The sequence below is a fragment of the Aspergillus candidus genome (assembly GCF_002847045.1).
Source record: "Aspergillus candidus strain CBS 102.13 unplaced genomic scaffold BDW47scaffold_11, whole genome shotgun sequence".
NCBI lineage: Eukaryota > Fungi > Ascomycota > Eurotiomycetes > Eurotiales > Aspergillaceae > Aspergillus > Aspergillus candidus.
The window spans coordinates 81,011-104,154 of NW_020194016.1; the positions used below are offsets into that span (position 1 = coordinate 81,011).

General features: G+C 49.5%; 9 protein-coding genes and 1 non-coding gene across 10 annotated transcripts in view; 6 read left to right on the forward strand and 4 right to left on the reverse strand.

Annotated features, from left to right (window-relative positions):
* The window catches only part of bgt2 (GPI-anchored beta-1,3-endoglucanase EglC), a 2,653-nt gene extending 1,150 nt beyond the window's left edge, over positions 1-1,503 (reverse strand). Inside the window, exon 1 of the mRNA XM_024811855.1 lies at positions 39-1,503. Within this exon, the coding sequence (XP_024673771.1) occupies positions 39-1,310 (1,272 nt within the window). The 5' untranslated portion in view covers positions 1,311-1,503. The remainder of the gene's footprint in view (positions 1-38) is intronic.
* Positions 1,504-3,186: 1,683 nt separating this feature from the next.
* Positions 3,187-4,518, forward strand: BDW47DRAFT_116282 (TauD/TfdA family dioxygenase; the record flags this gene model as incomplete). Its single annotated transcript, XM_024814902.1, has 3 exons — positions 3,187-3,477; positions 3,528-3,793; positions 3,855-4,518. 3 exons carry the CDS (start codon positions 3,187-3,189, stop codon positions 4,516-4,518), a joined length of 1,221 nt encoding a protein of 406 aa, XP_024673772.1.
* A 144-nt stretch (positions 4,519-4,662) lies between these two features.
* Positions 4,663-6,388, reverse strand: BDW47DRAFT_116283 (cytochrome P450; the record flags this gene model as incomplete). Its single annotated transcript, XM_024814903.1, has 3 exons — positions 4,663-5,665; positions 5,734-6,221; positions 6,269-6,388. The coding sequence occupies 3 exons, from the start codon at positions 6,386-6,388 to the stop codon at positions 4,663-4,665; spliced, it is 1,611 nt and encodes a 536-aa protein (XP_024673773.1).
* Positions 6,389-7,237: 849 nt separating this feature from the next.
* On the forward strand, positions 7,238-8,784 carry BDW47DRAFT_124098 (MCT family MFS transporter; the record flags this gene model as incomplete). Its single annotated transcript, XM_024816186.1, has 4 exons — positions 7,238-8,087; positions 8,136-8,241; positions 8,300-8,575; positions 8,622-8,784. The coding sequence occupies 4 exons, from the start codon at positions 7,238-7,240 to the stop codon at positions 8,782-8,784; spliced, it is 1,395 nt and encodes a 464-aa protein (XP_024673774.1).
* A 581-nt stretch (positions 8,785-9,365) lies between these two features.
* BDW47DRAFT_t49 lies at positions 9,366-9,439 on the forward strand. The gene has a single exon. It is a non-coding gene; the product is annotated as a tRNA-Val (tRNA).
* A 405-nt stretch (positions 9,440-9,844) lies between these two features.
* Positions 9,845-11,088, reverse strand: BDW47DRAFT_124099 (oxidase ustYa family protein; the record flags this gene model as incomplete). Its single annotated transcript, XM_024816187.1, has 6 exons — positions 9,845-9,930; positions 9,976-10,103; positions 10,155-10,233; positions 10,295-10,507; positions 10,577-10,729; positions 10,824-11,088. The coding sequence occupies 6 exons, from the start codon at positions 11,086-11,088 to the stop codon at positions 9,845-9,847; spliced, it is 924 nt and encodes a 307-aa protein (XP_024673775.1).
* A 2,561-nt stretch (positions 11,089-13,649) lies between these two features.
* Positions 13,650-14,247, forward strand: BDW47DRAFT_102371 (uncharacterized protein; the record flags this gene model as incomplete). The annotated part of the gene is made up of 2 exons (XM_024811856.1): positions 13,650-13,760; positions 13,837-14,247. The coding sequence occupies 2 exons, from the start codon at positions 13,650-13,652 to the stop codon at positions 14,122-14,124; spliced, it is 399 nt and encodes a 132-aa protein (XP_024673776.1). The 3' UTR covers positions 14,125-14,247.
* A 1,330-nt stretch (positions 14,248-15,577) lies between these two features.
* On the forward strand, positions 15,578-16,426 carry BDW47DRAFT_124101 (uncharacterized protein; the record flags this gene model as incomplete). Its single annotated transcript, XM_024816188.1, has 1 exon — positions 15,578-16,426. One exon carries the CDS (start codon positions 15,578-15,580, stop codon positions 16,424-16,426), a length of 849 nt encoding a protein of 282 aa, XP_024673777.1.
* A 3,753-nt stretch (positions 16,427-20,179) lies between these two features.
* On the reverse strand, positions 20,180-20,702 carry BDW47DRAFT_102373 (uncharacterized protein). The gene has a single exon (XM_024811857.1). The coding sequence runs from the start codon at positions 20,583-20,585 to the stop codon at positions 20,340-20,342; it is 246 nt and encodes an 81-aa protein (XP_024673778.1). The 5' UTR covers positions 20,586-20,702; the 3' UTR covers positions 20,180-20,339.
* A 742-nt stretch (positions 20,703-21,444) lies between these two features.
* The window catches only part of BDW47DRAFT_116285 (WD40 repeat domain-containing protein), a gene marked incomplete at both ends in the record, with an annotated part of 1,899 nt that continues 199 nt past the window's right edge, over positions 21,445-23,144 (forward strand). The window contains one exon of the mRNA XM_024814904.1: positions 21,445-22,214. Coding sequence (XP_024673779.1) covers positions 21,445-22,214 — 770 coding nt within the window. The remainder of the gene's footprint in view (positions 22,215-23,144) is intronic.

The window sequence follows — 23,144 nt, forward strand, 5'->3', positions numbered from 1 at the left end:
GACGAGCCGGTAGAGTCAGCGCCAGTAGAGCCAGCAGCCTGTTCAGCAGAGCCAGAAGAAGAACCGGAGCCAGTGGACGAGCCAGCGGACTGGTCGGCAGAGCCAGCAGCCTGCTCAGAGCCAGAAGAAGAGCCAGAGCCAGCAGAGCCAGCGGACGAACCAGCGAACTGGCCAGAAGAGGCACCCGACGAGCCCTCGGACGAACCAGCAGACTGACCAGAGGAGTCAGCCGCGACTCCAGCAGAGCCAGAGCCGGAGCTGGAGCCAGAGCCAGAGCCAGAGCCAGAGCCAGTCGAGGCACCGGAAGAGGCACCGGCAGCACCGGCAGAAGCGACCGCAGAGGCACTAGAGCCAGAAGCGCTGGCAGAAGACGAAGATGAACCGCCCTTGCAGCTGAGATCATACAAAGGAGTAGTGCTCAGATCGGCACCGGTGACACCGAAGCTAGGGCTGGAACCGGCATCCTCCAGGATATACCACCAGGTGTTGACATTACCGAACAGAGGGCAGCCAACCTCGTCCCAGTAGATCTTGGCATTCTCCGTGTTGGCGACAGCCAGGTTCTCGGTCTTGCCGCTGACGGGCCAGCCAGTCTCGGTGATCCAGACCTCCTTGCCCCCGGCGGCGGCCTTGGTCTTGGCGACGGACTCGTCGAAGAGAGCCTTGGCGTCCTCGATGCTGTTGGGCATGGTGTTCTGGAAGTAAGGGTAGCCGTCGAAGCCGAGCCAGTCGCAGGCTTCGATGACGGCGGAGTTGGTGCCGTTGACCCAGGCGGTCCAGGTGTCGACGTGACCGATGGTAGCGTCGCTGAGGGAGGTGCCGGAGATGGTGGAGCGGACCTGGTCGATGTAGGAGACGAGTTCGTCGGGGTTGATGCCGATGCCAGCGTGGGCCTTGACGCCGTCGACGGAGTTGCGGTAGAGGTCCTCGCTGCCGACGGAGATGCCGACGACGAGCTTGGTGAAGGCGTCGCCGTACTGGTCGATGGCCTTCTTGAGCGCGGCGATCTCGTTATCCATGCCGCCGCCGGAGGCCCAGAGACCCAGCAGGAGGGAGGTCTCCTCGGCGATGGCGGCGGGGATGGCGGAGATGGGATCGTTGGCGGTGCCGCCTTGGATCATGGTGTAGAGGCGGGCACTGGTGAAGCCGGAGGTGCCGACGAGGTTCTTGGCGGTCTTGAATTCGGCGGCAAAGTCGGATTCGACCTTGCTGCTGCCGTCGACCTTGGCGGCGCCATAGTTGAAGCCTTGGTGGACGGCTTCGGCGGAGACCAAGGTGAGGGCGAGGGCGACGGCGGATTTGAGGTGCATATTGAACGATTGGAGTTGGTATGAAGTACAAAAGAGAGTATGTGATTCCAACGAATGGAGTGATGATAGGGTTGGATAGAAACCCGATTCCAACGAGGGAGTGAATCAGGTATAAAGAGGGTATGAAGGAGAGAAAGAAGATTGATGGGAAAGAAACAAAAAGGATGAGAGGAGGAGAGGATGAGGAGCAAGAAATATAACCAGAAATATAACAAAATCAGAAAAGAACAAAAAAAACAAGGAACCGAAATCAAGAGAATAAAGAGAAGGCAAATCTAGACCTGGGTGGATCCCTCGTCGCGTTTCCCGACTCGAGGATTGTCTGGATCAAGTGGAGTCGTCGCCATTTATAGATCGTTTAATTGGATTGGAACCACCGTGCTGCATTCGGTCAACGTATGATTCGACAGGTAATGAATGAAGAGATTCGTCTGTGTGATGAGTTACATCCCTATTCACCCTTGAGCATGGTTGTAGAGTATGCGGAGTATGAGTATGGAGTACTGTAGATATAATATATTGATAGTGTACAATACTGATGGTATATAATTAGAGTATATTATAGTGTAGAATTGAGTATTCAGTTAGGATAGAGTCAGTATATAATTAGTACACAATTAATATATCATGAATCAATTATATATAGAATGAGACATGGATATGAAGCTATACATAGATCCCCCTTTCCATCCCCAGAATTCTCTCACTCCTCACCAGACACATCATCATCCTAATCCGTCAGTGGATCAAGGTACCGTATCATTTCTATCCATCTACCCCATAATCACCTCCTTTTAGGATAGCAACCTGAATAGAACAGTACAACCAAAACGATGATCAATCATCTACTCTCGGACCGAACCAGCTATGATCGACCAGATCCTTCTCCCATTCCAGTAATCCCACCGACAATCCGTTTCTCCACCACATCCCGTCGCCACCAAATTGGCACACCTTGGCACACAGCCGCCACTGGTTTTGATAGGCAACTTATCCGCGTTGTAACCATCAGACAGCACCCTGACTGCCTTTTCGCTCACCACGTTCCGTGGTTCACCCCTCCGGATGAAGACCGATTAGGGGAACCTGGTTCGGTCGGATCCCATTGTCTCGTCTCCTCTACTGAATTCAGATGGTCGGAGAAGAATTATCCGTCAACCGAAAAACAAGGTATTGGCGACAAAGTTTGTAAAAAACTCAATCGTCAACTCTATGGTTGGATGAAGCCCATCAGGAACGGAAGGTCGAGAATCTGGAGTAACATACAATGAACGATGGACAGGGAACGGTGTCATCCCCCCATACATGTTCGGCTTTCCTGCTGGTCGACCGCATTCGATTGAATCTCCTCTTACACCTACGGCTTCTCCTAACCCAACGGCAGATGACGGGGTGGGATATGCAAGTGATGCCTTCTTCCCCTTTTCCCTTCACCTTTTTCCTTTTGTCCCAGGCGGATCAGACATATCAATCGTGGCTGAATATCTTAAATATTCAAGTTTTCATGGCGAATGTTAGAGTCAACGTGTCCAATCGTCGCGTCGCTCGTCGCCCCTTGATCGGTGGTCTCGGCGGACTAGAGACGTCATGTAGATCTACACGGTAGTTATCATCGACGAGGGAGACGCGATTCATCGATAGCTACTACTCATCTCCTTGATCAAAACCAGAAACATATGAAATTGCATCTTCATGAAAGACTGGACATTTGCATGTAGTCAAAATACCCTGACCAGACGCGGAGAATCTCCGACACGGCGGACTCCCCCGACAACCGATATGCATCAATGCGGGGTGTCTCAGGATGCGGGGTATCGTAGTACTTAGTCGTAGCCTCATCATGATAGATACCAAATAAGCCACTCAAACCAATACAATGGCGCCCGGACTCGTGGAACCCCCTACTGGGGCAGCAGCTACAGCCAACAAGTCCGCCTTCCCAGACGGCCTCAAGACATCAGGGCAGCACGCCCCAGACTACACCCTCGTAAAGCCCTACGCAGCCTTCCCCAAGGAGATCACCGGTCCAACCGTCTGGCAAGCCGACGACTACAGGGATAGTCCTGAGCGATGGACGTACTCCTTCAATGAACGCGACATCGACGAGATCAGCACGGCTGCAGATCGGTTTATCCACGCGGGGACGCCTTTGACGGGTATCACCAAGGTTTTCACCCTCTCGTTGTAAGCCACGCCACCTACTAAGACGCCATGCAGGACCAATTCCCCCTCCCCGGTCTTTCCGGTCGGATGGAAGACTTGCGCAAGGATCTCATCGACGGGAAAGGCTTCTTTCTCTTCCGCAATCTGCCCGTGCAGGACTGGGACTTGCACAAGGCGGCTGTCGCGTACATGGGACTAGGCACGTACCTGGGGTATTTCGTAAGCCAGAACGGACGCGGCCATGTCCTCGGCCGTGTCAAGGATTTAGGGGAGGATCCGACACGGACAGATAAAGTGCGTATCTACCGCACGAACGCACGGTATATCTCCCCTCTCCTCCGCCAATCCTTTTGAAAGACACTAATACCAGGATGAAAAAAGACAATACTTCCACACAGACGGCGCCGACCTTGTCGGCCTCCTCTGCATCGCGAAATCCCAATCCGGCGGCGAATCCGACATCGTCTCCACGCACCACATTCTCAACATCCTGCAACGCACGCACCCAGACGTCGTCGAAACCCTCGCCACCCCAAACTGGTACTTTGACCGCAAGGGAGAAGTCTCCGCTGGCCAGGAGCCCTGGATCCGCGGCAGTGTCATCTACCTGGAAAACAGGACCGACGGGCAAGAACCCCGTGTCTACGCGCGGTTCGATCCCAACAATGTCACCTCGTTGGGGAGGTTCAACAGCGGGCCCGACGCGCGCATTCCACCGCTGTCTGTGAAGCAGAAGTACGCGATGGAGGTGTTGGAAACAATGTGCAAAGCACACGCGCTCCACATGATCCTCGCACCAGGCGACATCCAATTCCTGAGTAACTCGCACGTGTTCCATGCGCGCACGGCGTATGAGGATTATCCGCCTGGGGCGGTGGATGAGGCGGGACGGCCTTGTCGGAGACGGCATTTGATGAGGTTGTGGTTGGCTGTGCCGCAGGGTGAGGGCGGGTGGAGGTTGCCGTATCCTGATTGTGGGGAGGCGAAGAGGGGGGGGATTCAGGTTGATGAGCAGCCGCCGGCTTGTCCTTTTGATGCGGAGTAATCCTTCTCTGTATGTGGTGTATGGGGATGTGTCTTGTATTTTGTGGAGGGTAGTTGTATTGTCCGGTTGCCTAGGGTTAACTGAGGATGTGCAGTTCATTCGTACGTTGTACTATCATATCACTTTAACAGATCAGTAACCACACTATGACACCCGAGCCACCCGACAAGGATACCCATCAGCAGGATGCGTCCCCGCCCTGTCAGTCTGATACGCCCTATCCCCCCAAACGGTCTTCACCCCATCACGCCCCCGACCAGCCCGCATCGCATCCCACTCCCCATAAGCGGGCGCAACATCAAACGCCCTCACCGTCAAAGCCAACACAGCCTGGATCTCCCTAAACACGAGAGTCTGGCCAATACACGCTCTCGGACCGTGCTCAAAAGGCCGATACGCCCCCGGCACAGGATGCAGCGGATGCGTCTCGGGGATGAGGAAGCGCTCGGGGAGGAACTCGGTCGGACGGGGCCAGACGCGGGGGTTGGCGTGCGAGGCGGGGTGTAGGACGAGTGTTGCTAGGCCGTCTGTGGGGTAGATTGTGCCGTGCCGGTCTGTGAGGGTGTGGTTGGTGGCGCCTTGGCGGAGGGTTGCGGCGGGGGGGTAGAGACGGAGGGTTTCTTTGATGACTGCTGTTGTGTAGACGCAGTCGTTGAGGAGGGCGGGGCGGGCGCGGAGCAGTCCAGCGGGGTTGGGGTCGGTGCCGAAGATGGTGTCGTGTTCGGTGCGGAGGCGAGCGAGGACGGTTGGATGCTGCGAGAGCAGGTGGTATATGTAGACTATCGTGCTGGAGGTGGTGTCGTTTCCAGCGAAGAGGAAGAGCCGGATCTGGTGGGTAGCGTAGCGGGCGAACGATTCGTCTAGACGGTTGGGGTTATGGTTCCCGTCGTTGGTGGTGCGGTAGGCCTCGAGAGCGAGGGAGATGACGGATTTGCCTCGCTTGGGGGAGGAGTCATGCGCTTCGCAGAATCGCTTGTCTAGCTCTGTGCGGATGTAGCGATCCATGACAGAGCCGTAGTAGCGCTGGATGAATGGCCGGAGGGGATGTGCTAGAATGCGCGGGTCCCAGAAACTGTGCCATGTGGTGACTTTGTTGAGTGCTGTGGCTAGGGGGTTGTCGGACCGTTGGTAGTCGAGGTCGGCGTCTCTATATGGTAAGTAAGTAGGTGCGTAATTGTTGAGGACGGGGAGAATGATAGGGGGGGGGGAGGCTACAGCGTCACTTTCAGGATGACATCCATCGTCAACCGAGTGGTCAAATCATCAAGAAGAAACATCCCCTTCCCAACTCGATCGCGCAACTTATCACTAAACACCTGCGCCGAGTCCACGATACTCGGCACAAGGTCAGTCATGCTCGCGGCGCTAAAGCCAGGATTGAACAAGGCGCGCCAGCGTTTCCACTCTGCGCCGCCCATGGCGATCAGACTAGGACCGCCCGTGATGGGCGTCATCGCGTGGGCGAACTTTTCGGTTTTCGGCAGATTCCACTTGGAGGTGATCTGAATCGCGGCATCCGGGTCGTAGATGACAAGTTCCGCTGGGTAGATGGGCCACATGTCGAGGAGGAAGATCTCGGTGGCGCCGTACTCTAGGGCTAGATCGCGAACGGCGAGGTTGACGCTCACATCGCGGGGTAGGGTCTTGAGGTATTTGTTTAAGACCAGGAGATGGCCCGTTAGCCAGCTCCATTCGGGCATGGCCTGTCGCGTATCAGTCAACTGGTCGGTCTTTGATGTGGTAGACTCACCATCCCCTGTTGGCGCAATCGGTAGATGCGCCGTCGGTGGTGATACCCAACATAGAGTCCATATCCTACAGCCGTCAGCAGAGCGAGGCTGACGGTTATTATGAGACTGGCCGTCGACATTCTACACTTTAGAGAATAGAAGAAGGGAGAGAGAATGACGATGTGATAAATCTGTAAACAAACATGCCAAACTAGTCGATCATTCCTTGATTCAATATTTGAGCTTGATAGATCGATCAATTTGCCCCGACTAGTAGATGCTATTCCTCATGCAGCCTAGCCATCGCACTCTTCTTTTTCAATGTTGGAAATTGGAGAATGGTCTGCCCGCTAGACATCGGGTTTGAACAAGTATAACAGTGAGCGATTCATGATATCTCTCTGGGAAGTGAATATTTGTAGAGTGTTTGTTTACCTGTTTAGATCGAGACTGGGCTACGATAGGATACTTGGCAACCGTCTTTGGTACTGATGTCAACATCAACCATGATATTCTAACTTATCCTAATTCCTCTGGAGTAAAATCTAGGATAAATCAAGTACGGGGCGTATATTTATCAATCCAGGTCGACTTTATGTCTTCTCAATAAAAGCTCAGGATCCAAATACCGAATACGGCAATCCGTCCCACATACCTACCAACAGGATGACGGATTCATCACGGTTAAGGAAAACACGTCTACGGACCTGCAGATATCTGGATTATCTCCAAGAATCCCCTGCATAAGAAGAGCGAATTTCATAATCCAGACCTCCACTCATTGGGAAAGAATTTCCTGTCTTGATAAGGCTCAAGCCACATCCACACTCCTAACGCGCGATCCAATGAATATCCCCGACGACCCCGCCATATCTCAATGACTCATGCTCATGCTTGCATTGACGAGGTACCTCTGTCCTATATGAATGGCATCCAGCCTGAATGAAGTCCAGCCATACAACACAGCTCAATCCCAGTTGATCCTTACCATGGAGGCCCCGAAGAACCCCCAAACCACCATATCGCCCCTCGAGGTTGACGAGTCTTCTGTCGGAGTCGGACCAAGTACCAGCCCATTCAGAGATACCCCCCATGATGGTGGGGTCCACACATCCATCACCACAATTCACTCAGTCGCCGACCCCCCAGCATCCCACGAGCGCTCCACTGACACCGCCGAGAGCTTCCCCGACGGCGGCTACCGGTCATGGCTGGTCGTCATGGGATCATTCCTGCTACTCATGTCCTCCTACGGACTGATGAACTCAGTCGGAGTGCTGCAGTCCTACCTCGAGAACCACCAGCTCTCAGACTACTCCAGCCAAAACGTCGGCTGGATCTCAGGTCTTTTCGTGTTCATGTCTCTCGGGCTGGGCGTGTTGGTCGGACCCATGTTCGACACATACGGGCCCCGAGAGCTTGTAATGTCCGGATCTGTCTTCTACGCAGCCAGTCTCTTCCTGACAGCCGAATGTACGCGCTACTGGCACTTCATCCTCTGTTTCGGCATCATGGCCGGCATAGGCGGCGCCCTGACCAGCACGGTGGGCATGTCGTGCGTACCGCACTGGTTCCAGGCGCGCGCCGGCATGGCGCTCGGCACGGCGATGGCCGGGGCTGGGCTGGGGGGTGTCATCTTCCCGTTTATCCTGAAGGGAGCGTTCGCCAGTTTGGGATTCAAGTGGGGGATGCGCATCTTGGCGTTTGTGGTTTTGGTTTTGTCCGGGTTGGGCTCGTTCTTGGTCAAGTCGCGGCTGCCGAAGGGGCAGCTCAAGGCGGCTATTGATATTCGGTGTTTTCGGGACTCGCGCTTTACGTGGTTGAGTGCGGCGATCTTCAGTGAGCTGGCTTACCTGTCATTTGGGGGGTATCGCTAACGCAGGATAGCACTGGAGCTGGAAGTATTTGCCCTGATCGGTCTCTACCCGACATACGTAGCCAAGCAGGGATTCAGCACCAGCGCCAGCGTATATACTTTAGTTGTGTTGAACGTGTAAGTCAGTCGTGTTACATACACCGTCTGTTCAGGCCCTAATCAAGAACGAAAACAGATGCTCCTGTATCGGCCGACTCCTCGCCGGCCGCATCGCCGACCGTTACGGCCGGCTAAACGTACTCATTATCTTAATCTCAGCAGCAGTGATCACTATCTTCGTCATCCTGTACCCCTTCAGCCACCACCTCCCAGCACTGTATCTCTTCAGCGCGCTGTACGGGCTCTTCTCGGGGTCGTTCATCAGTCTGGCGCCTGTTTGTATCCGTCAGGTGTCGCACGCGAAGGAGATTGGGATGCGGTTTGGGACGTGTTACTGCCTTGTTAGTTTTGCGTATGTGTCCCATTCTCAGGTCTAGACAGGAGACTAACCGTTGCAGCACGTTGATCTGTATTCCTATCGGTGGCGAGGTGCTTGAGAAGGTCGGGTCGCGGATTGTGGTGGTGTGGCTGGGGTGTGTGCTGCTGCTGTCGACGCTGCTGTTTCTGACGGCGCGGTGGGCTTGTTTGGACTATAAGTGGCATTGGCGTATCAAAATTTGAACCTGGTATGTCTAAACTAGGGATTAGGTATGGTTGACTTTGCGACTACCGTGTTACTGGGATTGTCAGGTGGATCTGCTTGGAAATAAAATAGGGCTAATAATCGAAGGAAAGGATTGATAGGAGTGTGGGATGGTAATAAAAGTGGAAGATGGAGTTAAAAATCTAACATGGCATTTCATTCCTTTTCTTCTAGGCAATAATCGTGTGAGAGAATCAGTCACTGCCATTTTTTATTGTAACAATATCTAGTGGTGTTGAAATATGACCTTTGCACCTAAGCGGGTAAGCACCACAGTTATGTGATCAAATATATATTGTACAATATAGATGTATAATGGGCAATAATCGAGTATTTTTGCTTTTAATGCAATTTTATTTGATAAGAAATATGTTTGACAGCCACTGAGATACCCTAGAAACATAATCTGTGTCACCCAAGAGGATGAGTTGTGTATACCTGGTATACGCAACAACCTCACGATCTCAACCCAACAGTCAATCAATGGTCGTTATATGGTCGTATCGCTCAAACGTCTGCCCAGCACATATAGTCAAAACAGAAAGTTATCTTCAACAACGGCCGGATGGATTAGTTGGTCATATCGTTTGCTTAACACGCACAAGGTCCTGGGTTCGAGCCCCAGTCTGGTCATTTCTTTTTGCTTTTTTCTTTTTACTTCTTATCATTGATTTTTTCTTATCTTACATGGCAAGATAGCGACGTATGCTGATATTTTTTTGTGGCTTACTTCGAAGCTTGATGCATGATGCCAAGATGTTAAACTCGTGGCGCCTGCAGTGTATATAACATCGTGCTTTGATTGATCCCTTGATCCACTTTGTCATGCATTCTGCCATGCATTCTCCTATGCTTCCAACAATAACCAAGGTCCTGACCACGGTCTTATGCAGACCGCTAATAACAGCCAAAATTAGCCTGACCCAAAAATTAAATCGATATCGTACTATGAAATTCTTCATTACAATTCATTCCCCACATCTGCCGACTCCATAACGTTATTCATACTCATCCATCCATATACGAAGTAGCTAACACCTAATGCCCATCCGACATCCCACCAGCAACAGTCGTACCCGGCGCAACACCAGTAAGATGCTCGACACCATCCGCATACGCCCATCCTATCATCATCAGCGCAATCCATCCACAATAAGATAAAAACATACCGAATTTCGGATGCACCAATAAACCCGGCGTGTAGATGTCCACACTGCGAGTTTTCATCCATTCCTCGATGCGGCCCCAGTCTTTGCATTGGTGCTGGCCTTGGTCGATACCGAGGGGGATTCGCGTCCTATTCTGATATGAGTGTTGTCCATATTCTTCAAATAAGAGAAGTGCGTACTCGGTACCCCATTGCATGGGAAAGACAGTTAGGTCGGCGTTACACTTGACCGCCTCCATCAAGTAGCTTAGACAGTGCTCTACTCAGTCAGCCAGTTGAGTTAGCCTAGTTTCTACTGCAATATTGAGGCTTCGACAGACCGCCGTGGTGCATCAAGGCGCGAGTCTCCTCAGCACTCTTGTTCGGGTGGTAATGATCAAAGTGCAGCAAATGGTGCACCCGCTTGATACAGTGGATGGAGTGGTAGACTGCTACCGAGCCGTAGATACCGGATCCGTCGCTGAACTCGACCAGACCTGGTAAGTCGTGGTAGTCTTCGTTGAGTTCATCGCGGGAAAGACGGATGTTTGAGTCTGGAGACAGGATAAGTAACTAGATGGTTTGCAGCGACGGGAGGAAGAAGGGAAAAATGCAGAACATACGCTCGAGCATCTCCGACCACACAGCGTCCGCTTCCGGACCAGGCGGACCAAACTCCTTGTGCTGTGGATCGGGGATGATCGTCCCATTGGGAAAGTACTTTGTGTCGACGGTGAGATTGCAGGTGGTGTAGGCCACTGCTTCTTCCATGGGACCTGTGGATGATCATGTTAGGGGTTGAGTGGGGAAGCGAAGAAGTAGAGAAAGACATGCTGCGAATGAGGTCCGGTCCATTGACCCCATACGGACAGTTGCTCTCCCCCCGTAGCCATAGCAGGACGGAGAGGCCGAGGATGACCGTGTTACAGACGAGAAGAACCGCGTGAGCGACCAGAGCTGCCGAGGAGCGATGTGTGAATGGGGTGTCTTCTTCTTCGCAGTGGAACTCTCTGGTTTCGTCGGAGTCGCGACTTCGAGGCAAGAATGTGTCCTGTTCTTTGAAAGTGCGGTCGTCCAGGTCGACGTTTAGGTCGGAGGATTGCCGTAGATGGGTGTATTGTGTGAAATCCCTCATGGTGGATGTCTGTTTGACCGAATTCGAGAAATGAGCAAGAAACATGGGAGAACGAGATGCTTTGAAAAGTCAAGCAAGGGAGGAATATGCCTGACGAGTTCTTCTAGTGCGTATAGTCGAATGTATACGTGTACATCGTGCATGATCTGACGTATCTGATCAATAGTTTGGAAGATGTACAGGACAGATCGGTCGGTGGGTTGGCCACCATGACTATAAGTACAACGTGCCTGTTGAATCATCATTCCCTTATTCCTCTATATTTTCTACTTAAATACCGTACAGCAAGACCTAGCATTGCACTATCTGTGTCCCCTCCACATCACGATGCACATCTCAAGTATCTTCATTGCCGCCGCTCTTCTGGCCATCGGGTCCCAGGCTCTGCCCTCCCAGGCTCTGCCCATTGGCGCTGAAGGTACAACGCCCGCTTCCAAAGCTGTAGTATAGAAATTCAGACTGATCCTGCTATAGGGAACGCTGCTGCCGCCTCAGATGGAATGGTAATCAGGAGTGATGCAGATAAGGGATACGAGGGCTTGACATAGATCCACTATATTGTAAGCTGATTCATTTCACCAAGATGTTACCGCAGGGAGTGCTTTTCTGTAACATGGATACCAGAGCTAATGAAAAGGTCTTCTGAGTAGGGCTGGCGACAGAAGGCTGGGTGCATAAAATGTAATAGAATTGAGATTAGTATAGGTACTAGTTGAGTTCTACCCCACGATTTTATCCAAGTTCGACTGTGTAGAAGCAAGTTATAGACATGACCATGTATCCATATTTCGCAATTAAAATGTGTTATAAAAGGCACCCACAGAGCGCAAAAGCGCCTAGATATCGTGTGTAGACAAGCGGTACCCTTTTTCATACCATATTACATGAACTGTCAGAAAGGCTTTTCTGCATTGTCATAATGGATGTCTAACGGAGTGGGAAAACCAAGCAAGATACACAAGGGAAAGAGAGATACCTTACAGAGTCAAGTGAAAGAAATGACATATCACCATATGTAGAAGGCAGCAGTTGCTCCTTTCTTGGTAGGCATCTCCTATTTATATCTACTCCATACATCGCCGCGCGCCGGCCTTATCAAGCTGTAGACGGGTTCCAGCGAGCGCGATTCAATGTATACGTGTACAGCATGATTCGATTTCATTTTACTATTGTTTGCATAGAAGACAACTGATGGACCTAGCTAATTATTCCCTCTGGAATCATGCTGCTACGTGAAATTAGCATGACGTTTTCGTTCTCATACACCGACGAGGACTTTTGAGAGACGGTGGCTGCGTACGTGGATGGTGAGTAGACAGGCATAAAGATATCACATCAAATAATCTAATAGATTCTAGGCAAACTACACGGCGTAGCGAAGATCGTAAGTAGTCGGATTAAACTGCAGGACGTGGTGAATTAGGGTTTCGAGCAAATAGTAGAGAACCATGACCAGCAGTCAAAGATCGTGGTCAGCCCTAGGTTGTAGATGTGAATATATATAGTTACAATCTTGAGTGATATGAAAAGACTATGAGATCTCCGCACTTGATTCTCTTAACCACTGCATGAGACGCCGCTTTCTACCCTAGGTGACAGCCGATCAACGGGCGCATCCCACATGTTTGAGCACAATATCACTCCTGTAATCGTCACTATAATCACTATAACGATGGATCTCTTCCCCCTGACCCATCCTGACAACCGCGCCCTGACAGGCGGCGATCTGTGGCCCAGTCGCTGAAGCACATGGCCGTCGAGGTGGCTTTTGGACTGCACGGCGTCCACCTCAATGCGTTCCTGATGATCGACGTAATTCTAGGGCCGCTACATACTCGCTCAGCTTTTAGTCATACTTGCTGAGCTGTGTCCCTGGTTTTGACAGGCTGGCAGCCTGAGGCTACCACCTAACAACCTGACGATTATTTCAGTCCCTATACCTTAACCTAACTGGTGATTAACAGTCAGGTTATGGTTAAGGTATAGCAGTCAGGTTAAACCACTTTAATCCTGATCTACTCTGTGGATGGATAGGGCGGATCAGGATCCAGAACAGATCCTTCCAAGGTCTATACACAATAGACAGGGCGCCTTATAATAAGAGCCTGAACAGGGCGCCTTATAATAAGAGCCTGTGCAGGGATTGGTTATACACCTATCAAGGATAATATGTACACAATAGACAGGGCGCCTTAAAATAAGAGCCTGCGTAGGGATTGGTTATATACTTATCAAGGATGATGTGTACACAATAGACAGGGCGCCTTAAAATAAGAGCCTGCACAGGGATTGGGCAATATCACCAGGCTTAATTCATACGCAAATTTTGCCCCTGGCTGATCGGCGCAGACTGAAGTGCAACCTCACAATCAAATTGCAAATTTGCTTGGGGCGAAATCTATTCTTAGTAGAGACTCAGGTCCAACCTTGCGGGGTGAGAGGTCATAGCTGAGCAACGATGCCGTGAGAGGGAATATAAAATAGACTCTTTGGAACTTGGAGATGAGTTATATCCATATCAGAAACAGCCCTTGAAGACAAATTGAGACTACTCTAAGAAAATGAAATTCTCCTCAGTTTTGCCTGCCTCGTTTCTTATATACTCCACGGCATTGGGTTGGAATATGGCATTATACAACACTGACTCATGCAACAATGGAGACATGAGCTATGTATGTGCAGCCATCTTTGGCTATATTTCTTCTCAAGCTTCCAGGGCTTTTTATTTGCTAATAGCCACTCATGCAGTACTACATTGAGGGGAGCAACGACGCAGATTCCGGGTGCATCAGTTTTCCTCACCGGATTCCGGATGGAGTTAGCTGTAGGTTCTATACCAATGGCGGCAAGGATCATACGAGCTGCGATAGAGGCACGTTCGTCCACCCAACTGCCTATACTTTATCAGACGGTCATTGTACAGTCTGGCATGGGACTGCTTGCGATGGAGGTGTATCAGGTGTAGGTGATGCAGTCTGCCACAGCGTGTTCCGACCTGAGTCCAACTGGGGCAGCATGAAATGCAAGAATGCATGAGCAGGCGGATTGATGAAGCAGAACAAGGCAGAAAGAGCCTGATTATACCTATGGGGGTAGAATTAAATCGAAATTAGAGTATTCCGATGCCTGGAGCGGTTTGAAATTGATTTTACACTGTGCAAACTGATCACTATAATCTGATCCATCCTGGCGCTAATACATACTTCAAGTCTGCCGTCACCAGTAGGCAAACATGACTAGAACTAACCACATCCTGGGGTCATGATAATCCTAAACTCTGGATTACAGTAAATAAAGAACTACTATGTCAAGACCCTAGGATCCCTTAATGCTTCTGCTGTACTAGTGTTGGTGACTTGGGTTATTTGATTAAGAACATCCTGCGATCTTTCTATATATACCCTAGAGAACCAAGCAAGATACACAAGGGAAAGAGAGATCCCTGCACGGCGTCCACCTCAATGCGTTTCTGATGATCGACGTAATTCTAGGGCCGCTTGACGTAGGGTATCGCATCCGGTGTATGGGGGTTACCAAGGGGTATGACAAACTACTAGACTACAAAATCATCCTGGGGCTCAAGTAACCTGATTCTAGTGATTGCCCCTATATAAACCATCCTTTAGAGGAATTAAGTACATACGACCATAGGGTGTGGAGAACAGGGCTTCCCGTCCGCTCAGCCGTACTTAAGCCACACGCCGGCCGGTTAGTAGTATGGTGGGTGACCACATGCGAATCCCGGCTGTTGTATGTTTTTTTCTCTCTTTTGATATTTCTATCCATCTTTGTTTTACGTTGTTGCAAAGAATTAAAAACGCGGTTATAGAAGTTATCGTGCCAATATTGGCCTGCGTAAGTAGGCAGACCTATGTTTAGCGCGACGTACTGCTTTTTTTGACTTACGACAGTGTAGAGACAGTGTACGGCAAGCCATTACGGCCTAGACATAATGTAAGGAAGAACAAAATAACCTCATGTAGTAAATTGGCTTTCTTGTATCTTTTGCCCTTGAATGACATCAGCAGTCCCCTATGGGATTTAACGTGTGAGGAATTGTTGCTGCTAAGTAACTTCTCGCTGATCTACTGTTGACTGCAAGCAAATGAGAGCAGGAAAAAAGAGTCAATCAAAAACAACTTACATCTACTATGGGTAAGGCATGTTACTAGGTAGTAAAGGACTGAGAACAGCGGTTGATAAGAGGACCTTCCCCTATTGTGCACCACTAGATCGTCACAAAAGACACCCATGTCATTTTTGGGCTTCGCATGTCATCCAATCTACTGCAATCTACTGCGCGGCTGCAGCCTACCCCTCAGTTGGTGCTGAGCTGGCCCTGCACATGTTGTGAGATCGCCCATACCAAACAAAAATAAGAAATAGGGAGAAGGGAGGACCCGTAACAGACTTGGATCTACATTTCGTTCATACGCAGATTCCCCCCCCACCTTTTTTTATATATTAATCCCCTATCAAAGCTTTAATGATGTCTCCGAAGAAGACTTGGTTTCTTCCACCTGATTTTACTTTCCTGGAAAATGGTCACCTCAAGCTAGGAACGGTGCTCGCTCACCCGAAGGATCCCACTCGAGTGCTCCTACATTCAGACAGTATCTCAGCGATAACGCCCTCGATCTGTTTGCCCTCAACACAAGTCCTGGTAGAGCCTAACCACGGCCATATTGACAGCGGAAGTACCTCAGTGGGGGGCAAGCTCTGGGCCAATTTCGTGCAGCTGGCGTCAGCGTCCATCAGTTTAGATCTAGAATGGAGAAAGAGTGTGGAGTATGGGGCCGTCGACCACGAAGTCCATGTGTTCAATCGAGAGTTCACGAATGATGCCCTTTCGGCTATCGTTGCGCAACCCGACGTGAAAAGTTTCATAGACAGTGGTCTCTGGGGTAAACGGCGGATCTATATTGTGTCGGGGCTGAGGATCACGACGACGAGTATGAAGGTGATGACAGGGCGGGGCACGGCTCGAGGAGTGGGTGTAGGCGGTTCTGCACCTATTGGTGGGCTCCCGGTGGAGGTAGGGGTTGATTTACACCAGGGGATAGCAAGGGATAAGATGGACTCCTATGAAACGGACCAGAGGGTTATTTTCGCCTACAGGTTGAGTGTTATCAAGCCGAAAAAGAAGGGTGGTGCTGAACCGGGAATACTATTCTCACACAGAACCGCATTTATGAACGGGGGAGTTGATGACGAGAAGGTGGAGATGGAAGTTGCTGATATTGATATGCAAGAATTGAGGGATGACCCTGGAGAGGAAGGCTTTAATTTTGTTGAGCATGCTGTTGGGGATGACGATGTTCTCATAACGTTAGGTTGAGATTGGAGATTATTGATCTTGGATGTAGTTAGCCGATCACTCTCATGTCATGCTGCCTTTTAGTGCTCTCTATTATCATGACCCTCGTAGATTGGTTCATTGAACCGCCGTATAGCTAGTGTACATCCAAGATCATATTTCTTGGAAAGCAGTATATTATGAATTTATACTAGAGATTATGTCTCCTGTAGGTAATTGTAGATAGTGTTGCATCTATCTTTCAACGTGAACGGACCTGTAAAAAAATCCAGCGGATTCAGGAAACGCTTCCTATTACCCATGTCGTTTGACATCCTGTAGAAGATCTTCTGAATTCCGTCCACGGTCCACGCCCTCTCAATAACGTCGTTGTTATAATCTCCATTTGCTGACGATCGGAGGACTGTGATGAAAGAGAGTATTATAGCTGCAATCCCGCCCGCAATAGCAGTAGCCACCGATGTCCCGGACTCGCAGACCAGCCTGGGTGGATGTTCGCGAAGTTCCTGGGGGATATTATAATCACTGTATGTTCCAAAAACATACGCCTGATTTTCCCCTTTAATCGGATTGGTGTCGAGAAAGACACCGAGTGGTGTGGTTGCACGCATACTTATCACGATTGGATGAGTCGCTGGAAAGGTTTCGTTTTGGTGTGGCCCAAAGTTTCCGGCACTGGCAAGGAAAATTATATTGCCTTGACGAGCAGCTAGAACCTGATAGATTGCACTTGAAATACCTTTATTTTTGGCGGGAAAACCAAATGACATCGTGACTATGTCTACCTCTTTGTCAAGACCAGCCCACCGGATAGCCTATTTGCGTCAGCACCGGATCGAACAGGAACAATAATGCTCCTGTCTCTGTATAGTAAGGAGAGACAAAAGAGGTAACGCATACTTCTGCAATTTGAGACGCACTGTGTTCCAGTCTTTCAGTGTTCTCTGCTACTCGAGCAACGAAAACCTCAGCAACGGGGGCAGTCTCAATCACCAATTCTGTCATCATCGTGCCATGACCATAAACATCAACGGGGTCCTGTGAGTCGGAAACAAAGTCTTTCCAACCCTTTACGCGATTTGACCGAGTATCGTCTTGGAAGAATCGAACGTCCGGGTCATATCCAGTATCCAAAACAGCCACGCGAATTCTTTTGCTACCAGAACACCCCTGGCGGAGCCCCTGGATAGTTTTATTGATAACCTTCAAATAGTCGAGCCACATTTCTGGATCTATCTTGTCACCAGTGTGGAATGAAGTTATGGTCATCGGTTGTTCATGATTTCGTATGGTAGAAGGTGTTGGCATCGGTTGTATATCATTTCGTATGGTATATAGAGGCTCGGGTTCAGCTCTCCTGGACAGGAAGATGTTTTTTTCGTCAATACTCCAAAACCCAATCTTTGCCAGGCACCTGAGTGGCCAGACGACATTGTCGCGAATTATTTTGCGTCTTTGAGACATTCTTGAAGAGTTAGAAGTTGCAGTGTTGGCTGGAGCGTCGGGTGCTTGTTGTGACCGATAGAGGGCATAGTTCAAGCAAATTCCGATAGCTTTGTCATAGTAATTCTTGTTGCAAAAGTTGGGCCACGATCCTCTACTTAGTTCGATGAAGCTTTGAGTTGCGACGTCGAAATCAGAGTTGAGTTGGGCCACAAGGTTGTCACGAGGTTGTAGCTGAAGTGGTTTGCCGAGGCCAATCTCTAGTAATAGTATAGCCAGGGAGAGAATTCGAGGATGTTGGTGAATAAGTGAATCCGCGTTTGAGTATTCTTTTGTTTCCTCCTCCTCCGGTTCGAACTGGATTGATATGTATGGTTTGTTGGGAAGTCGCTCTCGCTGGCCACCATTCTCAGGCATGAAAAAAATAGACCTGCTGGACCATTTGTGCCGGAGATCTTTCATATCGTAAAATTGCCAGAAAGTCAAGGCTATACTATATGCCAGAAATATCTTTACCTTTACGTCGAGTTCGTAGTGTTGAAGAACTGTATAAAGCGACATCCCAACACCTGGGAGCACTCGCTGCTTCAATGCAAAACCGCCTCGCGATTGCTCAAATTGCATATCGACAAAGTCGAAGCGGATGCGAGCGAGATTATTTGTCTCTAGGAGCTTGCAGGAGCCTGGTGCCTGCGGTTCATGTGGGTTGTTAGGCAGGGAGGGATCCTCCCGCATCGCCTTTCTATTATCATATCAGCACCTATCACTGGAGCAAAGTATGGGTTGAAAAGTACAATGGTATTTTTAGAACAATATCCCGCCAAAACTTCATAGGATCAGATGAGAGAATAATGTCAAAAGATGCAATATCCCGACCCTGCTGGATCCCCTGCTGGAGAAGCAATCTGGTACAGTGCCTCGGGTTGCGCTGTCCCCCATTATCTCCGGTACATTGTTGAAAGCAGCGCGATTGACCCTTCAAGCCAGAGAGTAATTTAGTCCTTATATGCTCTGGATATTCATCCTGGGCCTGCTTTGGGGGTCTGGCAGGAATTCGGATAGGGCTTTCACCGTTATAAAGTTTCCGAATGTGATAGGATTTGGCTATCAGATTTTCTTTCCGGCCATGATCCTGGCGTCCCAAAAAGCCCACGATGTTTTGTTTCACCCGTTTGGAAAGTCGTGGATCGGACGGCCCGTGCTTGCCCTGCCATTATGGATGGTTTGTCAGAGTGTGCCACCCGACCTACACGAAATTTATCACTTGTGTCCATACCGTGAAAATAAATTCTAGCTCTTTGATAAAATCGGGCCATCTTGGAATCTCTTCTTCAACAAGAATGGCCAAATATGGATCTTTCAAAGCACCTGAAATAAGGTGTAGATTTGTCCCCAGATTGTAAGCATCTTGTGAACCATATTTTGCGCCGTATTCAAAAATGACCTGAGACACCTGTAAGATCCATTCGCTTCGCTGCATTTGGGGGTAGGTCATAAGGAGGTCGATATTGAGAGAAACAGCAAGTCTAAGTTTCAAGGCTAGTGAGAGAGAGAGTGTGTGAATATCGAGTTGTGGCCTGCGGGGTCGAGGACACATGTACACCTATGAAGATAAGCGCTCGCCGTGAACACTACGGCCCAACCCTGTAAAGCCAACCCTCCTTCTTTCCAGGACTCAGCTGCTCCCCCGTGTCAATTTCAGCTGATTCGGGCCCCCTCCGTCGTAGGCTCTGATCCACGGATGAGCCTTTATACACCGGTCGCAGAATTCTTCTCGCTGTGCCATATACCTATTGGACACATAGCTGGCACATCCTCTTATCATACCTTCATACCATACCCCGCTTATTACTCCTTGGTAAAGCTAATCAGCCTCAAGTATGAATATTGATACGCAGTCCGTGGCTAGCCTCACAATAAGATGTATGGCGGCATTCAGCGACTGTCAAAAAAACGCCAGTCTCCTAAGAAACCAATGGGCAGAAAATCGGCTGGCAGATTTCAGCCTATGGGCACATGGAGTCGGGGCGCTGGCCGCATCCCAAGCATCCTTAGATGCTAAATGTCAGTCAGAGCCAAGCACACTCATGGTGGTTAAGATGAATCTTCTCATGCTGGAACAATCTCTCAATCAGTGTGTTGATTGCGCTGAGAGGGCCAAACGAGTTGATGAGGCCACCACGAATGTGGATTCAGCACTCGAGAACTTGAATTTGCTGGCTGTGGCTATTCGTCGTACAAGCCGACGGGCACAACTTGAAAAAGCCGATCAAAATTTTGACCCTGAAAACCATACGGAATTGGCGACTCTGTTAAAGATACTGCTCTGTTGCCAGCTTGGTGCGAGAGAGAGAGATGAAGGATCCCTGACCAGGCTCAAGAAATTGACAACAGAGGAACGTGTACTGGAGTTGCAGTCAGCCTATTTGTCAAGTGCTCAAGAACGTCTCTTGCAGACAAACCTTCGACGGAGAAACCGTTTTCTGCAGGCTCAGAAACACATTGGAGAATTCACCCTCCCTGAAGCGGCTGAACAGGACAAAAAGGAGAAATGGAAGCTTGAAGATGATACAGAAGCAACAGAGTATGAACAAGTGGATACAAAAAAACAGCAGGATTCCCCAGAAATCAAGTCTCCTGGCCCCGCGGAAGCGACTATTACCGGAAGTTCAGCGCCTGGCCCGGAAAGCAGCCCGAGTACCGAAAGGGAAAGGATGCCATCGTCGCAATTGACCATGTCGTCTATTGCCACATTGGCAGCTGTGGCACAATATCCCAAGCCCCCAAAGATTCGAGATGGCTTGACAATGTTTAAGTGCCCTTGCTGTTGTCAAACACTACCTGTCGAAGTTGCAATTGAAGAAATACGGTGGAAGTAATGCTCCCGAATCTCCTCTTACATGTGCTTAGTGCTGACAGGATTGAACAGGAAACACCTCTCAGAGGATCTTAGCCCCTATACTTGTCTTCTTGAAGACTGCCCGACTGTATTTGCCACATATACCAGCAAATATGATTGGGAGACTCACGTCAAAAACAAGCACCAGCCTCGACATCTGTGTCCTTTCTGCCAGGTTATGAACGCAGTATTCGTGGGAGAGGAAGCTTTTTTGAAACATCTTCAAGCAAATCATGCAAACGCGGCATCTGAAGATTTAAATAAGGCCATCATGCTGCATTCTACCGTCCTCACCATCGGTGTCACCTACTGCCCACTTTGCAACTCCCCTGGATCAGAATCAGATCCCGAGTTCATTAGACATGTTTTGAGCTGTATGCATGAATTTTCGTTGCGTTCTCTTCCATGGGAAAAAGAGACTCCCTTGGGTTCCAGACCGATTGATGGGCATATTCTTGGATTAGTGGATGATGCACACGTACTTCAAAGGTTGAGTGGCCTTGAGCTGCGTGAGATGGGACAAGCCAAAGTCTCGCAATTCGACAGCAATGAAACATTGTCGGGGAAGAATAACGATGGGTACTTTGCCATCAACAGTCATTTTGATTTTGAGGCTGCCACAGACTCGTTCAAATCACTAGAGAGGAGTTCCGAACTGTCCGCCCAGCAAGAAGACGATATAGATTATCTCGAAAAGATGTCTGCAACTCAGTCCGTGTGCCTCTCAGGGGATGGTCGAGCCATGGCGTCTGGCTCGACCACTGGTGCCCTCAGAATGTGGAATATCACATCAGGCACCGAGAATGCACCTTTCCGGCCCCAATATCATTCTGTTCAATCCCTGGCCTTTTCCCCAGATAGTAAAATTGTGGCATCGGGATTAGCCAATAATACTATCAAGCTCTGGGAAGTCAAAAGCCGCCGGTGCCTGCGCACTCTCGAAGGTCATAGTGATTTAGTCTACTCGGTTGTTTTCTCTCATGATTCCAAGCTTCTTGCCTCTGCTTCGGGTGACCAGTCTGCCAAGGTCTGGGATGTTAACAGCGGACTGTGCCTGCAGAGCCTTGAAGGCCATGATGATTCAGTCAAATCAGTTGCTTTCTCTCATGATTCCAGGTCCCTTGTCTCTGCTTCATTGGACACCACCGTTAAGATGTGGGATATTACAACAGGTTCGATGCAACAGGCTTTTACAGGCCATTCTGGACCCATTGGATCCGTGGCTTTCTCCTGGAATGATCAAATTGTGGCATCTGGCTCAACTGACGGTACCATAAAACTTTGGGAAATCTCAACGGGGTCAGGGCAGCAGACCCTTATGGGCCATTTTTACCCTATTCAATCTGTGACTTTCTCCCGGGATGACCAAACTCTGCTGTCTGGCTCAGAAGATGGTGATGTCAAACTTTGGGATATAACAACAGGTGAAGAGCAACAGACTATTGGAGGGTATTTTTATTCCATCCAGTCTGTATCATTCTCCCGTCATGGTTCAATTGAGGTGTCTAGCTTGGCAGATGGCACTATAAAGTTCTGGAATATACCGCCAAGTGAAGTGCGACACACACCCGAGGGTCGTCAGTACTCTGTCAAATATGTGAACTTCATGAAAGAGAATCGAACCTTGGCGACTGCGGTGCACGATGAAAAAGTGGAATCCGAAGCTGCTTCTAATCCAAATGAAATTCTTGAGAAACAAGAACTACTGTCCACAGAGACACTGAATGCCGTACCAGCACAGTTTGAAGATGAAAGCTGGATTGTCCGACAGAGAGCAGTTGAAGCCCTTATAAACCAAAGCTCAGTGCCTGATATGACACTGATAGCTGTGGTAGCACGGTTTGAGGATGAAAACTGGATTGTACGAGAGGCAGCAATTGAAGCCCTCCAGAGTCAAGAAAATTTGTCTGAGGAGGTGTTGAAAGCTGTGACAGTACGGATTGAGCATGCAGATAGGGATGTTCAAAAGGCGGCACTTAGAGTCATTCAGAGCCAAGGACAACCGTCTGAAAAGGCACTAAAAGCTATGATAGCACGGCTCGAGCATGAAAATTGGGCTGTCCAAGAGCCGACACTCAAAATCATTCGGGCCCACAAGCCGCTGTTATGGGCAGCTATCAAAGGATCCGAGAAAAGATTCCTGCGGTTATTTGATCAGGGTGCTGAGCTGGATATGAATGATGAAATAAGCCAGAAAATATTATTCCTGGCAGTAAGGAATGGGCTTGAGAAAGTGGTCCGGTTGTTTTACGAAAATGGGGCTGATCTGTATCCAATGGATAAAGAAACACTACTATCAGCAGCAGTCAATCGTGGGCATGAGCAAGTAGTCCAGTTATTACTTGATAAGGGGGTTGATCTGAATCTCATGGATAAAGAAACACTCCTATCAGCGGC

Coding starts and splice junctions, on each gene's coding strand:
- BDW47DRAFT_102373 (XM_024811857.1), bottom strand. CDS start 20,585: ATGGTCAATTGCGACGATGGCATCCTTTCCCTTTCGGTACTCGGGCTG.